Source organism: Aulonocara stuartgranti (genome assembly GCF_965226115.1).
Source record: "Aulonocara stuartgranti genome assembly, chromosome: 14".
NCBI classification, from domain to species: domain Eukaryota; kingdom Metazoa; phylum Chordata; class Actinopteri; order Cichliformes; family Cichlidae; genus Aulonocara; species Aulonocara stuartgranti.
The window spans coordinates 39,883,436-39,898,540 of record NC_138950.1 but is presented as its reverse complement, the minus strand read 5'-3'; the positions used below and the strand labels follow the sequence as shown (position 1 = coordinate 39,898,540).

General features: G+C 42.4%; 1 protein-coding gene across 1 annotated transcript; it reads left to right on the top strand.

The window, feature by feature from the left end:
* The first annotated feature begins 5,019 nt into the window (after positions 1 to 5,019).
* Positions 5,020 to 11,125, top strand: LOC309688478 (carotenoid-cleaving dioxygenase, mitochondrial-like). The gene is made up of 12 exons (XM_082504263.1): positions 5,020 to 5,148; positions 5,239 to 5,437; positions 5,525 to 5,736; positions 5,815 to 5,927; positions 6,053 to 6,155; positions 6,231 to 6,359; positions 6,568 to 6,728; positions 7,375 to 7,542; positions 7,667 to 7,804; positions 9,874 to 10,056; positions 10,563 to 10,673; positions 10,838 to 11,125. The coding sequence occupies exons 1-12, from the start codon at positions 5,112 to 5,114 to the stop codon at positions 10,952 to 10,954; spliced, it is 1,671 nt and encodes a 556-aa protein (XP_082360389.1). The 5' UTR covers positions 5,020 to 5,111; the 3' UTR covers positions 10,955 to 11,125.
* The last annotated feature ends 3,980 nt before the right edge of the window (positions 11,126 to 15,105 follow it).

Genomic DNA, 15,105 nt, shown 5'->3' with positions numbered 1-15,105 from the left:
AGAACAAAACATATGCCAGGGACGATGCCCGGATTGCTTTCTTTGTTCCGCTGCTATGAGACCGCGTGCTTCAGTGGGCTCAGGAATTATTGAAAACTCTGCCGAATATCTGCTATCCCGAGTTCCTGTCTGAATTCAAAGGCATGTTTGAAAAGGACGGTGGGCCTTCTGCTGCTGCACAGCGTCTACTAAATCTAAAACAAGGTAAACGCACTATAGCTGACTTCTCAATTGACTTCTGCATTCTCGCTGTAGAGACCGGGTGGAGTGAAGAGGCAGTAAAGAAGGTTCTGCTCAACAATATTTAGGAGGATTTGAAGGATGAGCTCATAACGAGAGAATTGCCATCATCTCTCAGCTTTTTAAGTAAGTAAGTAAGTAAGTAAAATTTTATTTATATAGCACATTTCTAGATAGAGATCACAAAGTGCTTTACAAGATATAACAGATTAAAAAGACAAAATACAAACAAAGTTAGCAAAAGGCAGTTTTAAAAAGATGTGTTTTTAGCTGTTTTTTAAAAGTAATCAATGAATCAGCGGATCGTAAGTCCTGAGGAAGGGAATTCCACAGTCTGGCGGCCACAGTAGCAAAAGCTCTATCACCCCTAGTTTTCAGTCTCGTATACTGAATGACAAGTAGGCCCTGACTACTCGACCTCAGAGACCTACTAGGGGCATAGGGCTGTAAAAGTTCAATAATATATGGTGGTGCTTGTTGTTGAAGAGCCTTAAAAGTTAAAACCAAAATCTTAAACTGGACTCTAAATTCAACAGGAAGCCAATGTAACTGCATAAGCAACGGTGTTATATGTGAAAATTTAGAAGCTTTCGTCAAAAGTCTTGCTGCAGCATTCTGAACGATCTGCAGACGCTCCAAAGAACCTTTATTTAAACAAGTAAACAGGGAATTGCAATAGTCCAGTCGTGAAGAGATAAAAGCATGAATAACAATCTCCAGTTCGGTATAGGATATAATAGAGCTCAATTTAGAAATATTTCTTAAATGATAAAAGCAAGACCGAACAAGAGATTTAACATGACTATCTAACGTAAGAGCAGGATCAAGGATAATCCCTAAGTTCCTGACAGATGGTTTTACAAACGTTGAAAGAGGACCAAGAGCATTTATTATACTGGGTATATGTCTATCTGGGGCAAATAAGAGGACTTCGGTTTTACTTTCATTTAGTTGGAGGAAGTTTTCAGCCATCCAGCCTTTAATGGTTTCCAAGCACACATTTAAAAGCCGCAGCTTAGAAGCCTCTTCCGGTTTAAAAGATATATAGAGTTGGATATCGTCTGCATAACAATGGTAACAAATATCCTCAAAAGGGCTCAAAATGTGCTGAAGAGGGAGTAAATAAACTAAAAACAGTAATGGCCCTAGCACAGAGCCTTGTGGCACACCAAAAGACAGGGACGCAGAAGATGATCTATACTTAGAAACTGCCACAGAAGAATATCGTTCAGAGAGATACGAGGAGAACCATTTCAATGCAGTCCCAGAGACACCGACCCAGTGTTTCAGCCTGTTAAGTAAAATATAATGGTCAACAGTATCAAAGGCCGACGTAAGATCCAACATTAAGAGAACAGAACATTTACCTGCATCGCTTTGTAACAAAATGTCATTAGAAACTCTAAGAAGGGCTATTTCAGTGGAATGAACTTTACGAAAGCCAGATTGAAATAATGACCCTGTGCATTCACGTTGACGAGCGTCTGCGAGTGCACTGCGGGACGTGACACTCAGTTTCCCAGCATGCTCCGCTCAGTGTTGGGATTGTTGCTGGAAGTGCTGCTTCACCACAACAGCCGGCCTCGATGGATGTGAGTCCCAGCGAGGCGGAGCCGATGCAAATCGGACACGCTCGGCTTACGCCAGCGGAGAGGCAGTGCCATTTCATGGCTGGTGAGTGTTTATACTGTGGCCGTCACGGACATTTCATCGCCGTTTGCGCCACATAGGCAAAAGGGCATGCACGCCAGTAAAAAGGGGGGGGGGGGGGGGGGTACTGGTGGGCGAAATAAACATTGCACATTCCCCTCCTCATCTTTTGTTGCAAGCTAGGCTCACTGTTCACACCACCACTCACTCACTCAAGGCTTTGAGAGACTCAGGTGCAGAACAGAGTTTTATTGATGCATCACTTGCTAAAAAAACTGGGCTTAACTATTGAACCTCTGCCTCATGCTCTTCGAGCCTCATCTCTGAATGGACAGCGTTTGCCTGATGTCACCCACGTTACTGAACCTGTCACTCTGTGTTTGTCTGGAAATCACTCTGAATTAATCAGTTTGTTTGTTTTCAAAGCCCCGCTGACGCCGCTTATCTTGTCTATAGTTCTTGGCTATCCTTGGCTGTTGCAACATAATCCACTAATTGATTGGCAGGCTGGCTGTGTGTCTAGATGGGGGGAAGGATGCCACATGACGTGCTTAAAATCCGCCATTCCATCCGTCGGCTCCCCTGCGTCACCCCCACAGATTCCTCCGGATCTAACAGCAGTTCCTTCAGTGTACCATGAACTAGCGGAGGTGTTTAGTAAGAATCGCACTCGTTCTCTTCCCCCACACCGGCCTTATGATTGTGCCATTGATTTGTTACCAGGAGCCCCACTGCCTACCAGCCAACTCTATAGCCTATCGCAGCCAGAAAGAGAAGCCATGGAGGAGTACATTACCGACTCACTGGCTGTGGGAATCATTCGGCCATCTACTCCCTTGGCAGCAGGATTTTTCTTTATTGACAAGATAAGTCCCTCTGGCCATGCATTGACTATCAGGGCTTGAATGCAATCACTGTCAAGAATAAATACCCGCTGCCCCTGCTGACCTCAGTGTTTGAGCTACTCCACGGGATGAAGATATTCAGTAAACTTGACCACCGGAGTGCTAATCATTTGGTTCGCATTAGGGAGGGGGACGAGTGGAAGACGGCATTCAACACCCACCTGGGACATTTTGAATATCTCGTCATGCCTATGGATTAACAAATGCCCCAGCAGTCTTCCAAGCTCTCGTGAATGACATCCTCAGAGACTTCATCAACCACTTTGTTTTCGTCTACCTAGACAATATACTCATCTTCTCCAGGTCAGTGGCAGAACATAAAAGACATGTCAAACTGGTATTACAAAGATTGTTGGAAAACCGCCTTTTTGTCAAAGCAGAGAAGTGTGAGTTTCATGTAAACACCGTTTCCTTCCTTGGTTTCATAACTGAGCAGGGGAACTTGAGACCGGTTCCTGGAAAGGTCAAAGCGGATTTGGAGTGGACCACACCCCCAAACCACAAGCAGCTTCAATGTTTTTTGGGGTTTGCAAATTTCTATCGTCGCTTCATTTGTGACTTCAGCAAAATTGTCTCAACTCTTACTTACCTCACTTCCCCTAAGGTTCTGTTCCAGTGGGGGCAGGTAGCCACTGAGGCATTCGATCATCTGAAACAACGTTTTGCCTCCGCCCCCATCCTCTCCCTGCTGGATATCAACCAACCCTTCATCATGGAGGTGGATGCCTCAGATACAGGCGTGGGATCCGTCCTCTCTCAGAAGACTGAAGGTAAACTCCATCCATGTGCTTACTTCTCTTGTTGTCTTTCACCAGCAGAGTGAAACTACGATGTTGGCGACAGGGAGCTACTCGCCATCAAACTGGCACTGGAGGAGTGGCGGCACTGGCTGGAGGGGACGGCACAGCCTTTCATTGTGTGGACCGACCACAAGAACCTCGCCTACCTTCAGGCAGCAAAACACCTCAACGCATGTCAGGCCAGGTGGGTGCTTTTCTTCACCCGTTTCAAATTCTCCATTACTTACAGGCCCGGGTCCCGAAATGTCAAAGCAGATGCTTTATCACGTCAGTTTCCATCCTCTGAGGGGGATCGGGAGGAGGCGTCGATCTTGCCTCCTGGCTGTGTCATAGGAGGCCTCCCTTGGGAGATTGAGTCGATGGTGCGGCAGGCCCAGCGTACCGAACCTGATCCGGGGACAGGACCCCCCAGGGCGGCTCTACGTCCATTCGTCGGTACGAGCCCAGGTGCTCCAACAAGACACAGCAAGATTTTCATGTCACCCTGGAATCCAACGCACTGTCTCCTTTCTGGAAAGCTCTTTCTGGTGGCCGTCTTTAGCCCAGAATGCCCGAGAATATGTGAAAGCCTGTACCACCTGCACCCAAGATAAGTCACAAAACACTCCCCCGGTGGGCTTACTTCTGTGGCCCACCTAAAAAGGATAAAGCCTGGATGTACAATGTTGTACTTCTTAAAGAAAATGAATGTATATGATGAAGAGAAAATGATGTTGAGAAAGTCACATGAAATCACAAGATACAAGAAATGTATCTTATTAAAAATGATATGCAATATCTTTAATTCATAACTTTCAAATTTCATACCTAAAGCTAATTTAAACAAATGTAAGGTTAAGAGAAACAAGAGATTTTCTTTTTCAATTTAATTTGAGATGCTAGCTTTGTGAGGACCCAAATGAACTTCCATCAGTGGCACTCACAGTGTCCTTACTGACACCAGAAAATGCAGAGTCATCCTGTTCATGGGTCATTCTTTTGAGCATATTGGTGAAATATGATATGTGACAAGTACACAACAGGAACTCATTTTATTTTTTAATTCAGATAACTCAAATGTAAAAGAGCAAGAAAACATTTTATAATGCTTTAATTATTTCAGAAATAGAATATTCCCATTTGAAATATTTCTTTAAAAGATTGCTGTACATCTGCAAAAATACAAAAACAAAAGAAAATCATCCCTCTAAGCCAAGTTCATCTGGTTTCACCATGCTATATATAACCATGCATATTAAGCTTAACTAAAAGAGTCAAAGGAATGATTTGAAAGACTGGACACGGTTATTTGCTGTTTTTTCCAGTCAGATAAAGTGATCATCTGTTACTGCTTACATTTTTGATTGCCATTTGCTTCTGTTTTCCACAGAGTTAAACAAGCATGAAATGTCTGACTGCATCCTTTTTTGCTGTTTCTATGGTACGTGTCAGAAGGACAGTATAAAATCAGGAGTCAGCGTACGAACCAGCAGCATCTCAGAAGAGAGACTAAGCTACAGAAGGCTTAACCACAGCCATGGATACTGTCAAACATCAGAAAAAGAATACTTCAGGTAAACATTAAATGCTACTAGCTGCACACACTAACATTATTTTACTTAAATTATAACAATGTCCTTTCTGATTATGTTTTTTTCCAACAGCACTCAAAAAATCTAAGTCTGTGAAGAACATCAATCATTACACAAATGTACGCGGTCTGCCTTCTATCGAGAAGATTGTGAGCTCAGTGGAGGACACCCCCAGGCCCATCAGCACCCAGATCGTTGGTACAATCCCAGAATGGATCAAAGGAAACTTCCTGAGAAATGGGCCCGGAAAGTTTGAGATCGGAAACCACAAGTGAGTGCTGCGTCTTTGTGTGTTTATCCATTCGCTTCAGACATCATGAAGCTCACTCCCCTCTGCATTGCATCTATTTCTCTCCAGATTTAACCACTGGTTTGATGGCATGGCTCTCATGCACCAGTTCAAAATATCAAATGGGCAAGTGACTTACAAAAGCCGCTTCCTATCCAGCGACAGCTACCAGACCAACAAGGAGCACAATCGCATTGCTATATCTGAGTTTGGGACTGTAACCATGCCGGACCCCTGTAAAAATGTCTTCCAGCGCTTCCTGTCAAGATTTGAATCACACAGTGAGTATCTTGAAGACAAAGCAGCCTGTTGATGCACTTGCTATAGAATAAGTAATTCAAAGCTTCCTTTCCCTCTAGAGCCCACAGACAATGCCAATGTGAGTTTTGTGACCTACAAAGGTGACTATTATGTCAGTACAGAAACCAACATCATGCACAAGGTGGACCCTGACACACTGGAGACTGAAAAGGTACCATGAGTGTAATGATATACGTGCAGCTGAAGTTTTAGTGGCACATGTATCAAACGGTAAAAGTAGGTATAGAAGCAATAAAAACTGCAAACCTTTTGTGCCATTGCATTTGTTTCTATTAGGTGGACTGGAGCAAATTCATTGCTGTGAATGGAGCCACAGCACACCCTCATACTGAGCCTGATGGTACGACATACAACATGGGAAATTCCTACACCTCGAAAGGTATTTAAGAAACATCAGATCCATTTCCACACTACAGGTTACGGATCAAAGATCTAACAGTATCTGGCATGACAGGATCATACTACAACATTATCCAAGTGCCACCAACCAAGAAAACAGAAGATGAAACCCTGGAGGGAGCCACAGTGCTGTGCTCGATTCCTTCAGTGGACAAGACCAAACCTTCATACTATCACAGCTTTGGTGAGCAAAAAGTCTCATGCAGTGAAGCATGCACATCTTGAATTTGGGAATAAAAAAGCACAGGTATCACAATGGAGTGGTACTCTGAGTTGATGCATGGAATGAAAATGATTTAAATCATTGGTTTTCTTATAGTCCTATAGTCTTACTGGAGCTGAGTCCCGCTGCAAAGAATCATAAATAGAAACTTCTTCTCATTTCGTTATAGCAATGTCTGAGAACTACGTGGTGTTCATTGAACAGCCCATCAAGCTGGACCTGCTGAAGATTGTGACAGGCAAGCTAAGAGGAAAAAGTATCAGTGATAGCATATTCTGGGACCCCAAACTCAACACAATCTTCCATCTGATCCACAAACACTCTGGGAAGGTAGGACTCTAACATGCAAAAATGAACTAAGTGATTAAGTAAGGTAAACTTAATTCACAATAAAAAGTATTCTTCCAAGTCTCATAAGTATTGTTCCTGTGACTTGATTGAATTTTGAGTTAAGTTTTGGTCATCTATTTTTAATGAATGCATTTTATTTTTCTTCTAAGAGAGATACTGAATTTAGGTGAATATTTGAATGCAAAGACAGGGTTAGGGTACAAATGTGAAGATATGAAAGCAGTGTTTTGTTGCAAATGCAAGATAAAAGCAACAATAAAAGTGCAATAAAAACATTTTTGTCAAATCAGCAAATAATCATGACAAATAATAGTAATCTGAATACGGATTATGTTAGCATAACTGAAAAATAAAGAGGAAGGGGCTAAAAGCAAGTTTCCGTCTGACACCTGATGCTCTGTATCAATAGGTAGAGTGATGATTTATGTTACAAAGATTTCAGAAGAAACAAATAAATGTTCAGTTTAGTTAATAATTTTTTTTTTTTTGCATTTGCATTTGCAGAAATGTGAAATAATATTTAAGTCACATTAATAAAATATTAAGTACAATTATTTGACTTGAGCTAGAACGCAGAACTGAACTAGTGCCACAGTGCATTTCCATTGTTGTTTTTGTGTTTCAGGTAAGCTCCATCAAGTATCTTGCAAAGCCACTATCAACCTTCCATCAGATCAATGCATTTGAGGAGGATGGATTCTTGATCATAGATTTGTGTGCATCAGATGATGGCCAGGCAATCACAAACTACAACATCCAGAACATGCGCAAGTCTGGAGAAGCTCTTGATGAGGTAAGTCAGTTAAGTAAAGCTCATTACTGACTTTCCTGTGCAGTTTATGGAAAATCCTTCGGCTGCTTTTGGTTTATCTGAAGAAAAGATGGTTTGTTGAAGTTAACAAGATCTTCCTCGTCAGGTGTACAACACCTTGAGTAGAGCCTTCCCCCGGCGATTTGTGCTGCCTCTCAATGTTGACCGCGACACACCCTACAACCAGAACTTGATTACCCGGCCAAACAGCATAGCTACTTCTGTAAGAATTGCCAAGAACAAGGTATTAATGTACAGCCATCAGCACTTTACAGAATGCATACCGTATTTTCACGACCATAAGACGCACTGTACTAAAAGGCGCAGTCTCAGTTATGTGTGCCATTACTGTATTTAACACACACATAAGGCGCACTGGATTATAGGGCGCATACAAGTACCGTATGCGTATTTAAAAATAAAGCGGGAGCAAACCTGAGTTCGGTACCTTACTCACATTTCTATTACCGGTAATCGTCATCATCAACAACACACAAGCATACAAGTGTGCGTATTTAAAAATAAAGCAGGAGCAAAACAAAGTTTGGTACTCACATTTTTATCATCAATCAAACCCATCGAAGTCCTCATCCTCTGTGTCTGAATTGAACAGCTGCGCTAAATCTCCATCAAACATGCCAAGTTCACTTTCTTCACTGTCAGAGTCACTTTCCGTGCCATGCGGCTCCTCGGAAATGATGCCGGCTTTTGCGAAAGCTCGAACAACAGTGCCAGCAGACATGTTAGCCCAAGCATCTACAATCCATTGGCAAATTGTGGCGTAACTCGCCCGGCGCTGCCTTCCACTCTTGGTGAAACTGGTCTCCATCGGTCATCCATCGCTCCCAGGCCGCTCGCAGCCTTACTTTGAACGGGCGGTTCACACCGATGTCCAGCGGTTGGAGTTCCTTTGTCAGGCCTCCTGAATGACAGCAAGCTCACAGTTCATTTGTTTCACTAGTTTTTTCACATCGGCTGTGAGATGGACACGCATAGAGTCACAGATTAAGAGCGATGGTGATGCGTGGAAAAAACCACCTGGTCTCCTTACATACACCTCCCTCAGCCACTCTTTCATCATTTCCTCATCCATCCAGCCCTTTTCATTTGCCTTAATGATGATTTCTGCTGGAAACTTCTCTTTAGGCAAAGTCTTTCGCTTAAAAATCACCATAGGCGGCAGTTTCTGTCCATTAGCATGGCAGCCAAGCACAACAGTAAAAGACGACTTTTCATACCCCGTTGTGCGTATCGCTACCATGCTGGTCCCCTTCTTCTCCACAGTGTGACTCACCGGGATGTCAAAAGTGAGCGGGACCTCGTCCATGTTAGTGATGTGGCTGGGCTGGATGTTTTTGTCGCCGATGTGTTTGCTGCAGTAGGAGCGGAAGATGGCCAGCTTTTCCTTATAATCCGCTGGAAGTTGCTGCGCTACCGTAGTCCTGGTCCGGATGGAAAAATGGCACCGTTTCATAAAACGAAAGCACCAAGACGGACCTCCTTGGAAATGTTCAATGTTCATCTCTTCAGCTAGTGAAACTGCTTTTAGCCGAATGGTGACCGTCGAAACGCTTCTCCCGCTCGTTCTTTGCTCGATGATCCACCGCTCGAGTCTTTCCTCCAACTCGGGCCACCTCGCCTTATGTCCGCGGAAACTCAGCTGCGTTTTCTTGACCTGCCGGAGCTTGTTTTCTAGCTTCCTCCATTTGCGAACCATCGATTCGTTAATCTTAAATTCTCTCGCCGCTGCTCGATTTCCATGTTCCTCCGCATAGCTGATGGCCTTCAGTTTAAACTGTGCTTCATAAGCGTGTCTCTTTGCCATTTTCAGGGTTGTTAAAACAACGATGTTCCACATAATGCACATACCCGGTCTTTTAGACAGGTATGTGCGATTGTCCGGTATATACGATCAACGCCCACACTTCACCCTTTAGCATTCTCATGGTGTTCTCTACTACGTCCTCCTTACAACACACAGGGCGCACTGCGCTATAGGGCGCGCCGTACTTTTTGAAGAAAATCTAAGACTTTTAAGTGCGCCTTATGGTCGTGAAAATACGGTATGTTGAATTTCTCCGTTTCATTTTACTTTTTCACACAGACATTAAGATTTTATCAATCTTATGGTAGTTAAAATTTACATGCTTTAACAAACCTATTTCTTCTTTCTTTGGAACTTATTTACATTCTGACTTCTATATAAACGCTTAATTTGACTTTGCTACATGTTGACATTTTAATAGCACTTTCACTACCTGAATCTCAGTGATTACCTGTGTTGCTTTTTTTGTTTTTTTTAAACCTGTGCAGGTGTTCTGTACTCATGAGGACCTGCATGGGGAGGATCTCCATGAATACGGAGGTCTGGAGTTTCCTCAGATCAACTATCACAAATTCAACACCCATCCCTACCGCTACTTCTATGGCTGTGGCTTTAGACACCTTGTAGGGGACACGCTGATTAAGATGGATCTCCACGGAAAACGCATGAAGGCACGTTGTTTTATTGGAGCAAAGAAAAGAGAGCTCGCATTTCCAATCTGTGGAACAAATTAACCCCCACAACTGAAATCAACAGTTTCCAGATAGAAACAATTATATCTGTTTCTATTTTAGTTCATTCACAGAGAGCGCAACTCACCCCAAAGGGGAAAGGGTTATATTAAAGTGTTTTATGCTGATGTCAGCCTTGGTAATATAGAAATCTAGTGTAGTATATTACTGTATGTATATGTAGTAACTTTTTGTGTCATTGTGAAATTATATAATGTTGTATTGAAAAACAACAGGCCTTAGTTATATACCAGGCCTCAGGGGACCCCTGGTATATAACTAGTATAAGACTGAAGACAATCCATAAAAATTGTGGGTAATATGGAGTTAACAAACAGTAAACAAAGTTAGAGAGGACTGTCCCACAGGTATTGAGATAGCATTGTTATTGTGATTTTTCTTTTATCATCATGAATGTGATATTGTGTGTAAATGTTCCCTCACAGGTGTGGGAACATCCTGGTCAGTATCCATCTGAGCCGGTCTTTGTTCCCTCTCCTAATGCTACAGAGGAGGATGATGGTGTCATCATGTCTGTGGTCATCACTCCAGACGAGGTTAGTCAGGCTCAGCCATTTTGGACAGGGTACTCTTTATAGATACAGTTTCCTCATACAAATGTAAAACATGGCTGAGCACGAGCTTGGACATCGTGCCGTTGTGTTTTCTACACTGTCTTGTACACCAAGTATTTCTTTACCCATGTCTCTGTTCTCTCCAGGACAAGAGTACATTCCTTCTGGTGTTAGATGCCAAGACATTCGAGGAGCTGGGCAGGGCGGTGGTACCTGTCAACATCCCCTATGGCTTCCACGGGACATTCAATGCCACGGCTTAGACGTCTGATGGATGTACATGTGACTTCACAGGGACACACCTACACTGTGTACATGTTGACTTAAAAGCAAAGACCCTCATTTAAAGAATTCCTTTATTTTCATGTCATAGTGATATGTTAAAGCATGCATGCCTTTTTTCAGACTTAATAAAACCTTAAGTGTCGATATAATCTGTGTTGAAATAAAATCCTTTGTTTCTATTGTTTTTCCACAGCTATCTGTAAATGAAGGTCGTGAGGTTTTTTTTTTAATATCTGCTATTTCATGCACTGCTATAAAAAAAGTAAAACTGATTTTATGATACTGTTAAGGTAATGCACAAATTAACACAGAACACATTTTGGAGAAACCTCTGTGACTTTAAAATGTACAATTTCAGAAAAATCCAAGAGTCACTGAGCCTTCTGTCAATAAATGAATTCAATTCAATTCAATTTTATTTATATAGCGCCAAATCACAACAAAATTCGCCTCAAGGCACTTCATAGATACAGAGAAAAACCCAACAATCATATGACCCCCTATGAGCAAGCACTTTGGCGACAGTGGGAAGGAAAAACTCCCTTTTAACAGGAAGAAACCTCCGGCAGAACCAGACTCAGGGAGGGGCGGGGCCATCTGCTGTGATTGGTTGGGGTGAGAGAAGGAAGACAGGATAAAGACATGCTGTGGAAGAGAGACAGAGGTTAATAACAGATATGATTCAATGCAGAGAGGTCTGTTAACACATAGTGAGTGAGAAAGGTGACTGGAAAGGAAAAACTCAATGCATCATGGGTATCCCCGGCAGCCTACCTCTATAGCAGCATAACTAAGGGAGGATTCAGGGTCACCTGGTCCAGCCCTAACTATATGCTTTAGCAAAAAGGAAAGTTTGAAGCCTAATCTTGAAAGTAGAGATAGTGTCTGTCTCCTGAATCCAAACTGGAAGCTGGTTCCACAGAAGAGGGGCCTGAAAACTGAAGGCTCTGCCTCCCATTCTACTTTTAAATACCGTAATTGTCGGGCTATAAGCCGCTACTTTTTGCACAAGCTTTGAACCCTGCGGCTTTTAGTCAGGTGCGGCTTTTCTATGGATTGTCCATGATTTTTGTCATATCGTAAGACGATTTGTTTTGTTTGTTCCGCTGTTGTACGGCACAACGTTGCCTGGCGGAAGGATCGGGGTTCAAGAGTGGTATGTTAGTCACATGTCCGTCCGCCAGGCAACGTAGTGCCGTACGAAGTAGCGCGAAAAACAAACTTCAAAGTAGCACTACGCGTTCAGCGGGAGTCGTGGATGATGAGCGGCGATAAACTTGCAAAAAGCAAGTTATGCCCAACTCCACCGGTGGATTCTGACAGCGTGGAAAAGTGTGAAAACATCCACGATCACCAACGGATTTTGAAGGGCTGGACTGCTGCATGATGGAGAGGACACTGCCACGGCCCTTCTTAGGGTGTTCGACTCTGACACTGACAACGAGGATTTCTTTGGTTTTGAAAGTGACAACGAAGGAGAGAAGCTGAGAGTGGATGACGAAGCCATCCTGAGCCTGTTCGTTCCGACACTGGAGAAGAGGACTTTGGTGGTTTTAGTGTGCAGGAAGAAGAGAAAGATGGTGGTGAATGACTGACTTTTCTTCTTGTTAAAGCTGTGTCACTGCACCTGAGCCTAAAAGGTAGTCCGAATCTATTTTTCTGGTGTGCTATAGGTTACTGTTATGTACTAGATGTGCAAATATGTACCCATAACTTGTTTTTCAAAAATATTAATAAAAGGGGTGTGTCTCCAAACAGCCATCTCTTTCCTGACAATTCCCTTTGTGCATATTCTCTTACATATGATAAGTCAACATTGAAACACCTACGGCTTTTAGTCAGGTGCGGCTAATGTATGTACAAAACAGGATTTTCCCCCGATTTTAGCTTGTGCGGCTAATATTCAGGTGCGCTTTGTAGTCCGGGAAATACGGTACTCTAGGAACAACAAGTAGGCCTGCAGAGCGAGAGCGAAGTGCTCTAATAGGGTGATATGGTACTACAAGGTCATTAAGATAAGATGGGGCCTGATTATTTAAGACCTTGTATGTGAGGAGCAGGATTTTGAATTCTGGATTTAACAGGAAGCCAAAACAGGAGAAATATGCTCTCTCTTTCTAGTCCCTGTCAGGACTCTTGCTGCAGCATTTTGGATCAGCTGAAGGCTTTTCAGTGAGTTTTTAGGACTTCCTGATAATAATGAATTACAGTCGTCCAGCCTGGAAGTAATAAATGCATGAACTAGTTTTTCAGCGTCACTCTGAGACAGGATATTTCTAAATTTAGAGATGTTGCACAAATGGAAGAAAGCAGTCTTACATATTTGTTTAATATGTGCATTGAAGGACATATCCTGGTCAAAAATGACTCCAAGGTTCCTCACAGCGTTACTGGAGGCCGAGGTAATGCCATCCAGAGTAAGAATCTGCTTAGATACCATATTTCTAAGATTTTCAGGGCCGAGTACAATAACCTCAGTTTGATCTGAATTAAGAAGCAGAAAGTTAGCGGCCATCCAGGTCTTTATGTCTTTAAGACATTCCTGCAGTTTAACTCATTGGTGTGTGTTATCTGGCTTCATGGACAGATAGAGCTGGGTGTCATCTGCATAGCAGTGTAAATGTATGCTATGTCTTCTAATGATGCTGCCTAAGGGAAGCATGTATAATGTAAACAGAATTGGTCCTAGCACTGAACCCTGTGGAACTCCATAATTAACCTCAGTGTGTGAAGAGGACTCTCCATTTACATGCACAAACTGGAGTCTATTAGATAGATATGATACAAACCACTGCAGTGCAGTACCTGTAATACCTACAGCATGTTCTAATCGCTCTAATAGGATATTATGGTCGACAGTATCGAACGCTGCACTGAGGTCTAGCAGGACAAGCACAGAGATGAGTCCACTGTCAGAGGCCATAAGAAGATCATTTGTAACCTTCACTAAAGCTGTTTCTGTGCTGTGATGAACTCTGAAACCTGACTGAAATTCTTCAAATAAGCCATTCCTCTGCAGATGATCTGTTAGCTGTTTGACAACTACTCTTTCAAGGATGTTTGATATAAAGGAAGGTTGGAGATTGGCCTATAATTAGCTAAGACTGCTGGGTCTAGAGATGCTTTTTGAGTAAAGGTTTAACTACAGCTAGCTTGAAGGCCTGTGGTACATAGCCCATTATTAGAGATAGGTTGATCATATTTAAGATCGAAGAATTAATTAATGGCAGGACTTCTTTGAGCAGTTTTGTAGGAATGGGGTCTAAAAGACACGTTGATGGCTTGGAGGAAGTAATTATTGAAGTTAACTCAGAAAGATCAATTGGAGAAAAAGAGTCTAACTTAACATTAATGGTACTAAGAGTAGCTGTAGATAATATTACATCTGTGGGATGATTATTGGTAATTTTTTCTCTAATGATAAAAATTTTATTTGTGAAGAAGTTCATGAAGTCATTACTAGTTAACGTTAAAGGGATTGTTGGCTCAAAAGAGCTCTGACTGTTTGTCAGCCTGGCTACAGTGCTGAAGAGAAACCTGGGGTTGTTCTTCTTTTCTTCAATCAGTGATGAATAGTAAGATGTTCTGGCTTTGCGGAGGGCTTTCTTATAAAGCAGCAAACTATTTCTCCAGGCTAAATGATGATCCTCTAAATTTGTGACACGCCATTTCCTCTCCAGATTACGAGTCATCTGCTTTAGGCTACGTGATGGAGAATTATACCACGGAGTCAGGTACTTCTGATTAGAGACCTTAGTTTTCACTGGAGCTACAGTATCCAGAGTCGTACGTAGTGAGGAGGTGAAATTATTAACAAGATAATCGACCTCTGTTGGAGCAGCGTTCAGATAGCTGCTCTGCTCTATGTTGGTACAGGGCATTGAAGATGATAACAGTGGGTGGATTATATTCTTAAACTTAGTTACAGCGCTTTCAGAAAGACATCTACTTTGATAAAGTCTACTCTCCACTGCTGTGTAATCAATTATTGTAAATGTAAATGTTATCAGGAAATGATCAGACAGGAGAGGGTTTTCAGGAAACACTGTTAAATGTTCAGTTTCTATGCCATATGTTAAAACAAGATCTAGAGTGTGATTAAAGTGGTGGGTGGGTTCTTTTACATTTT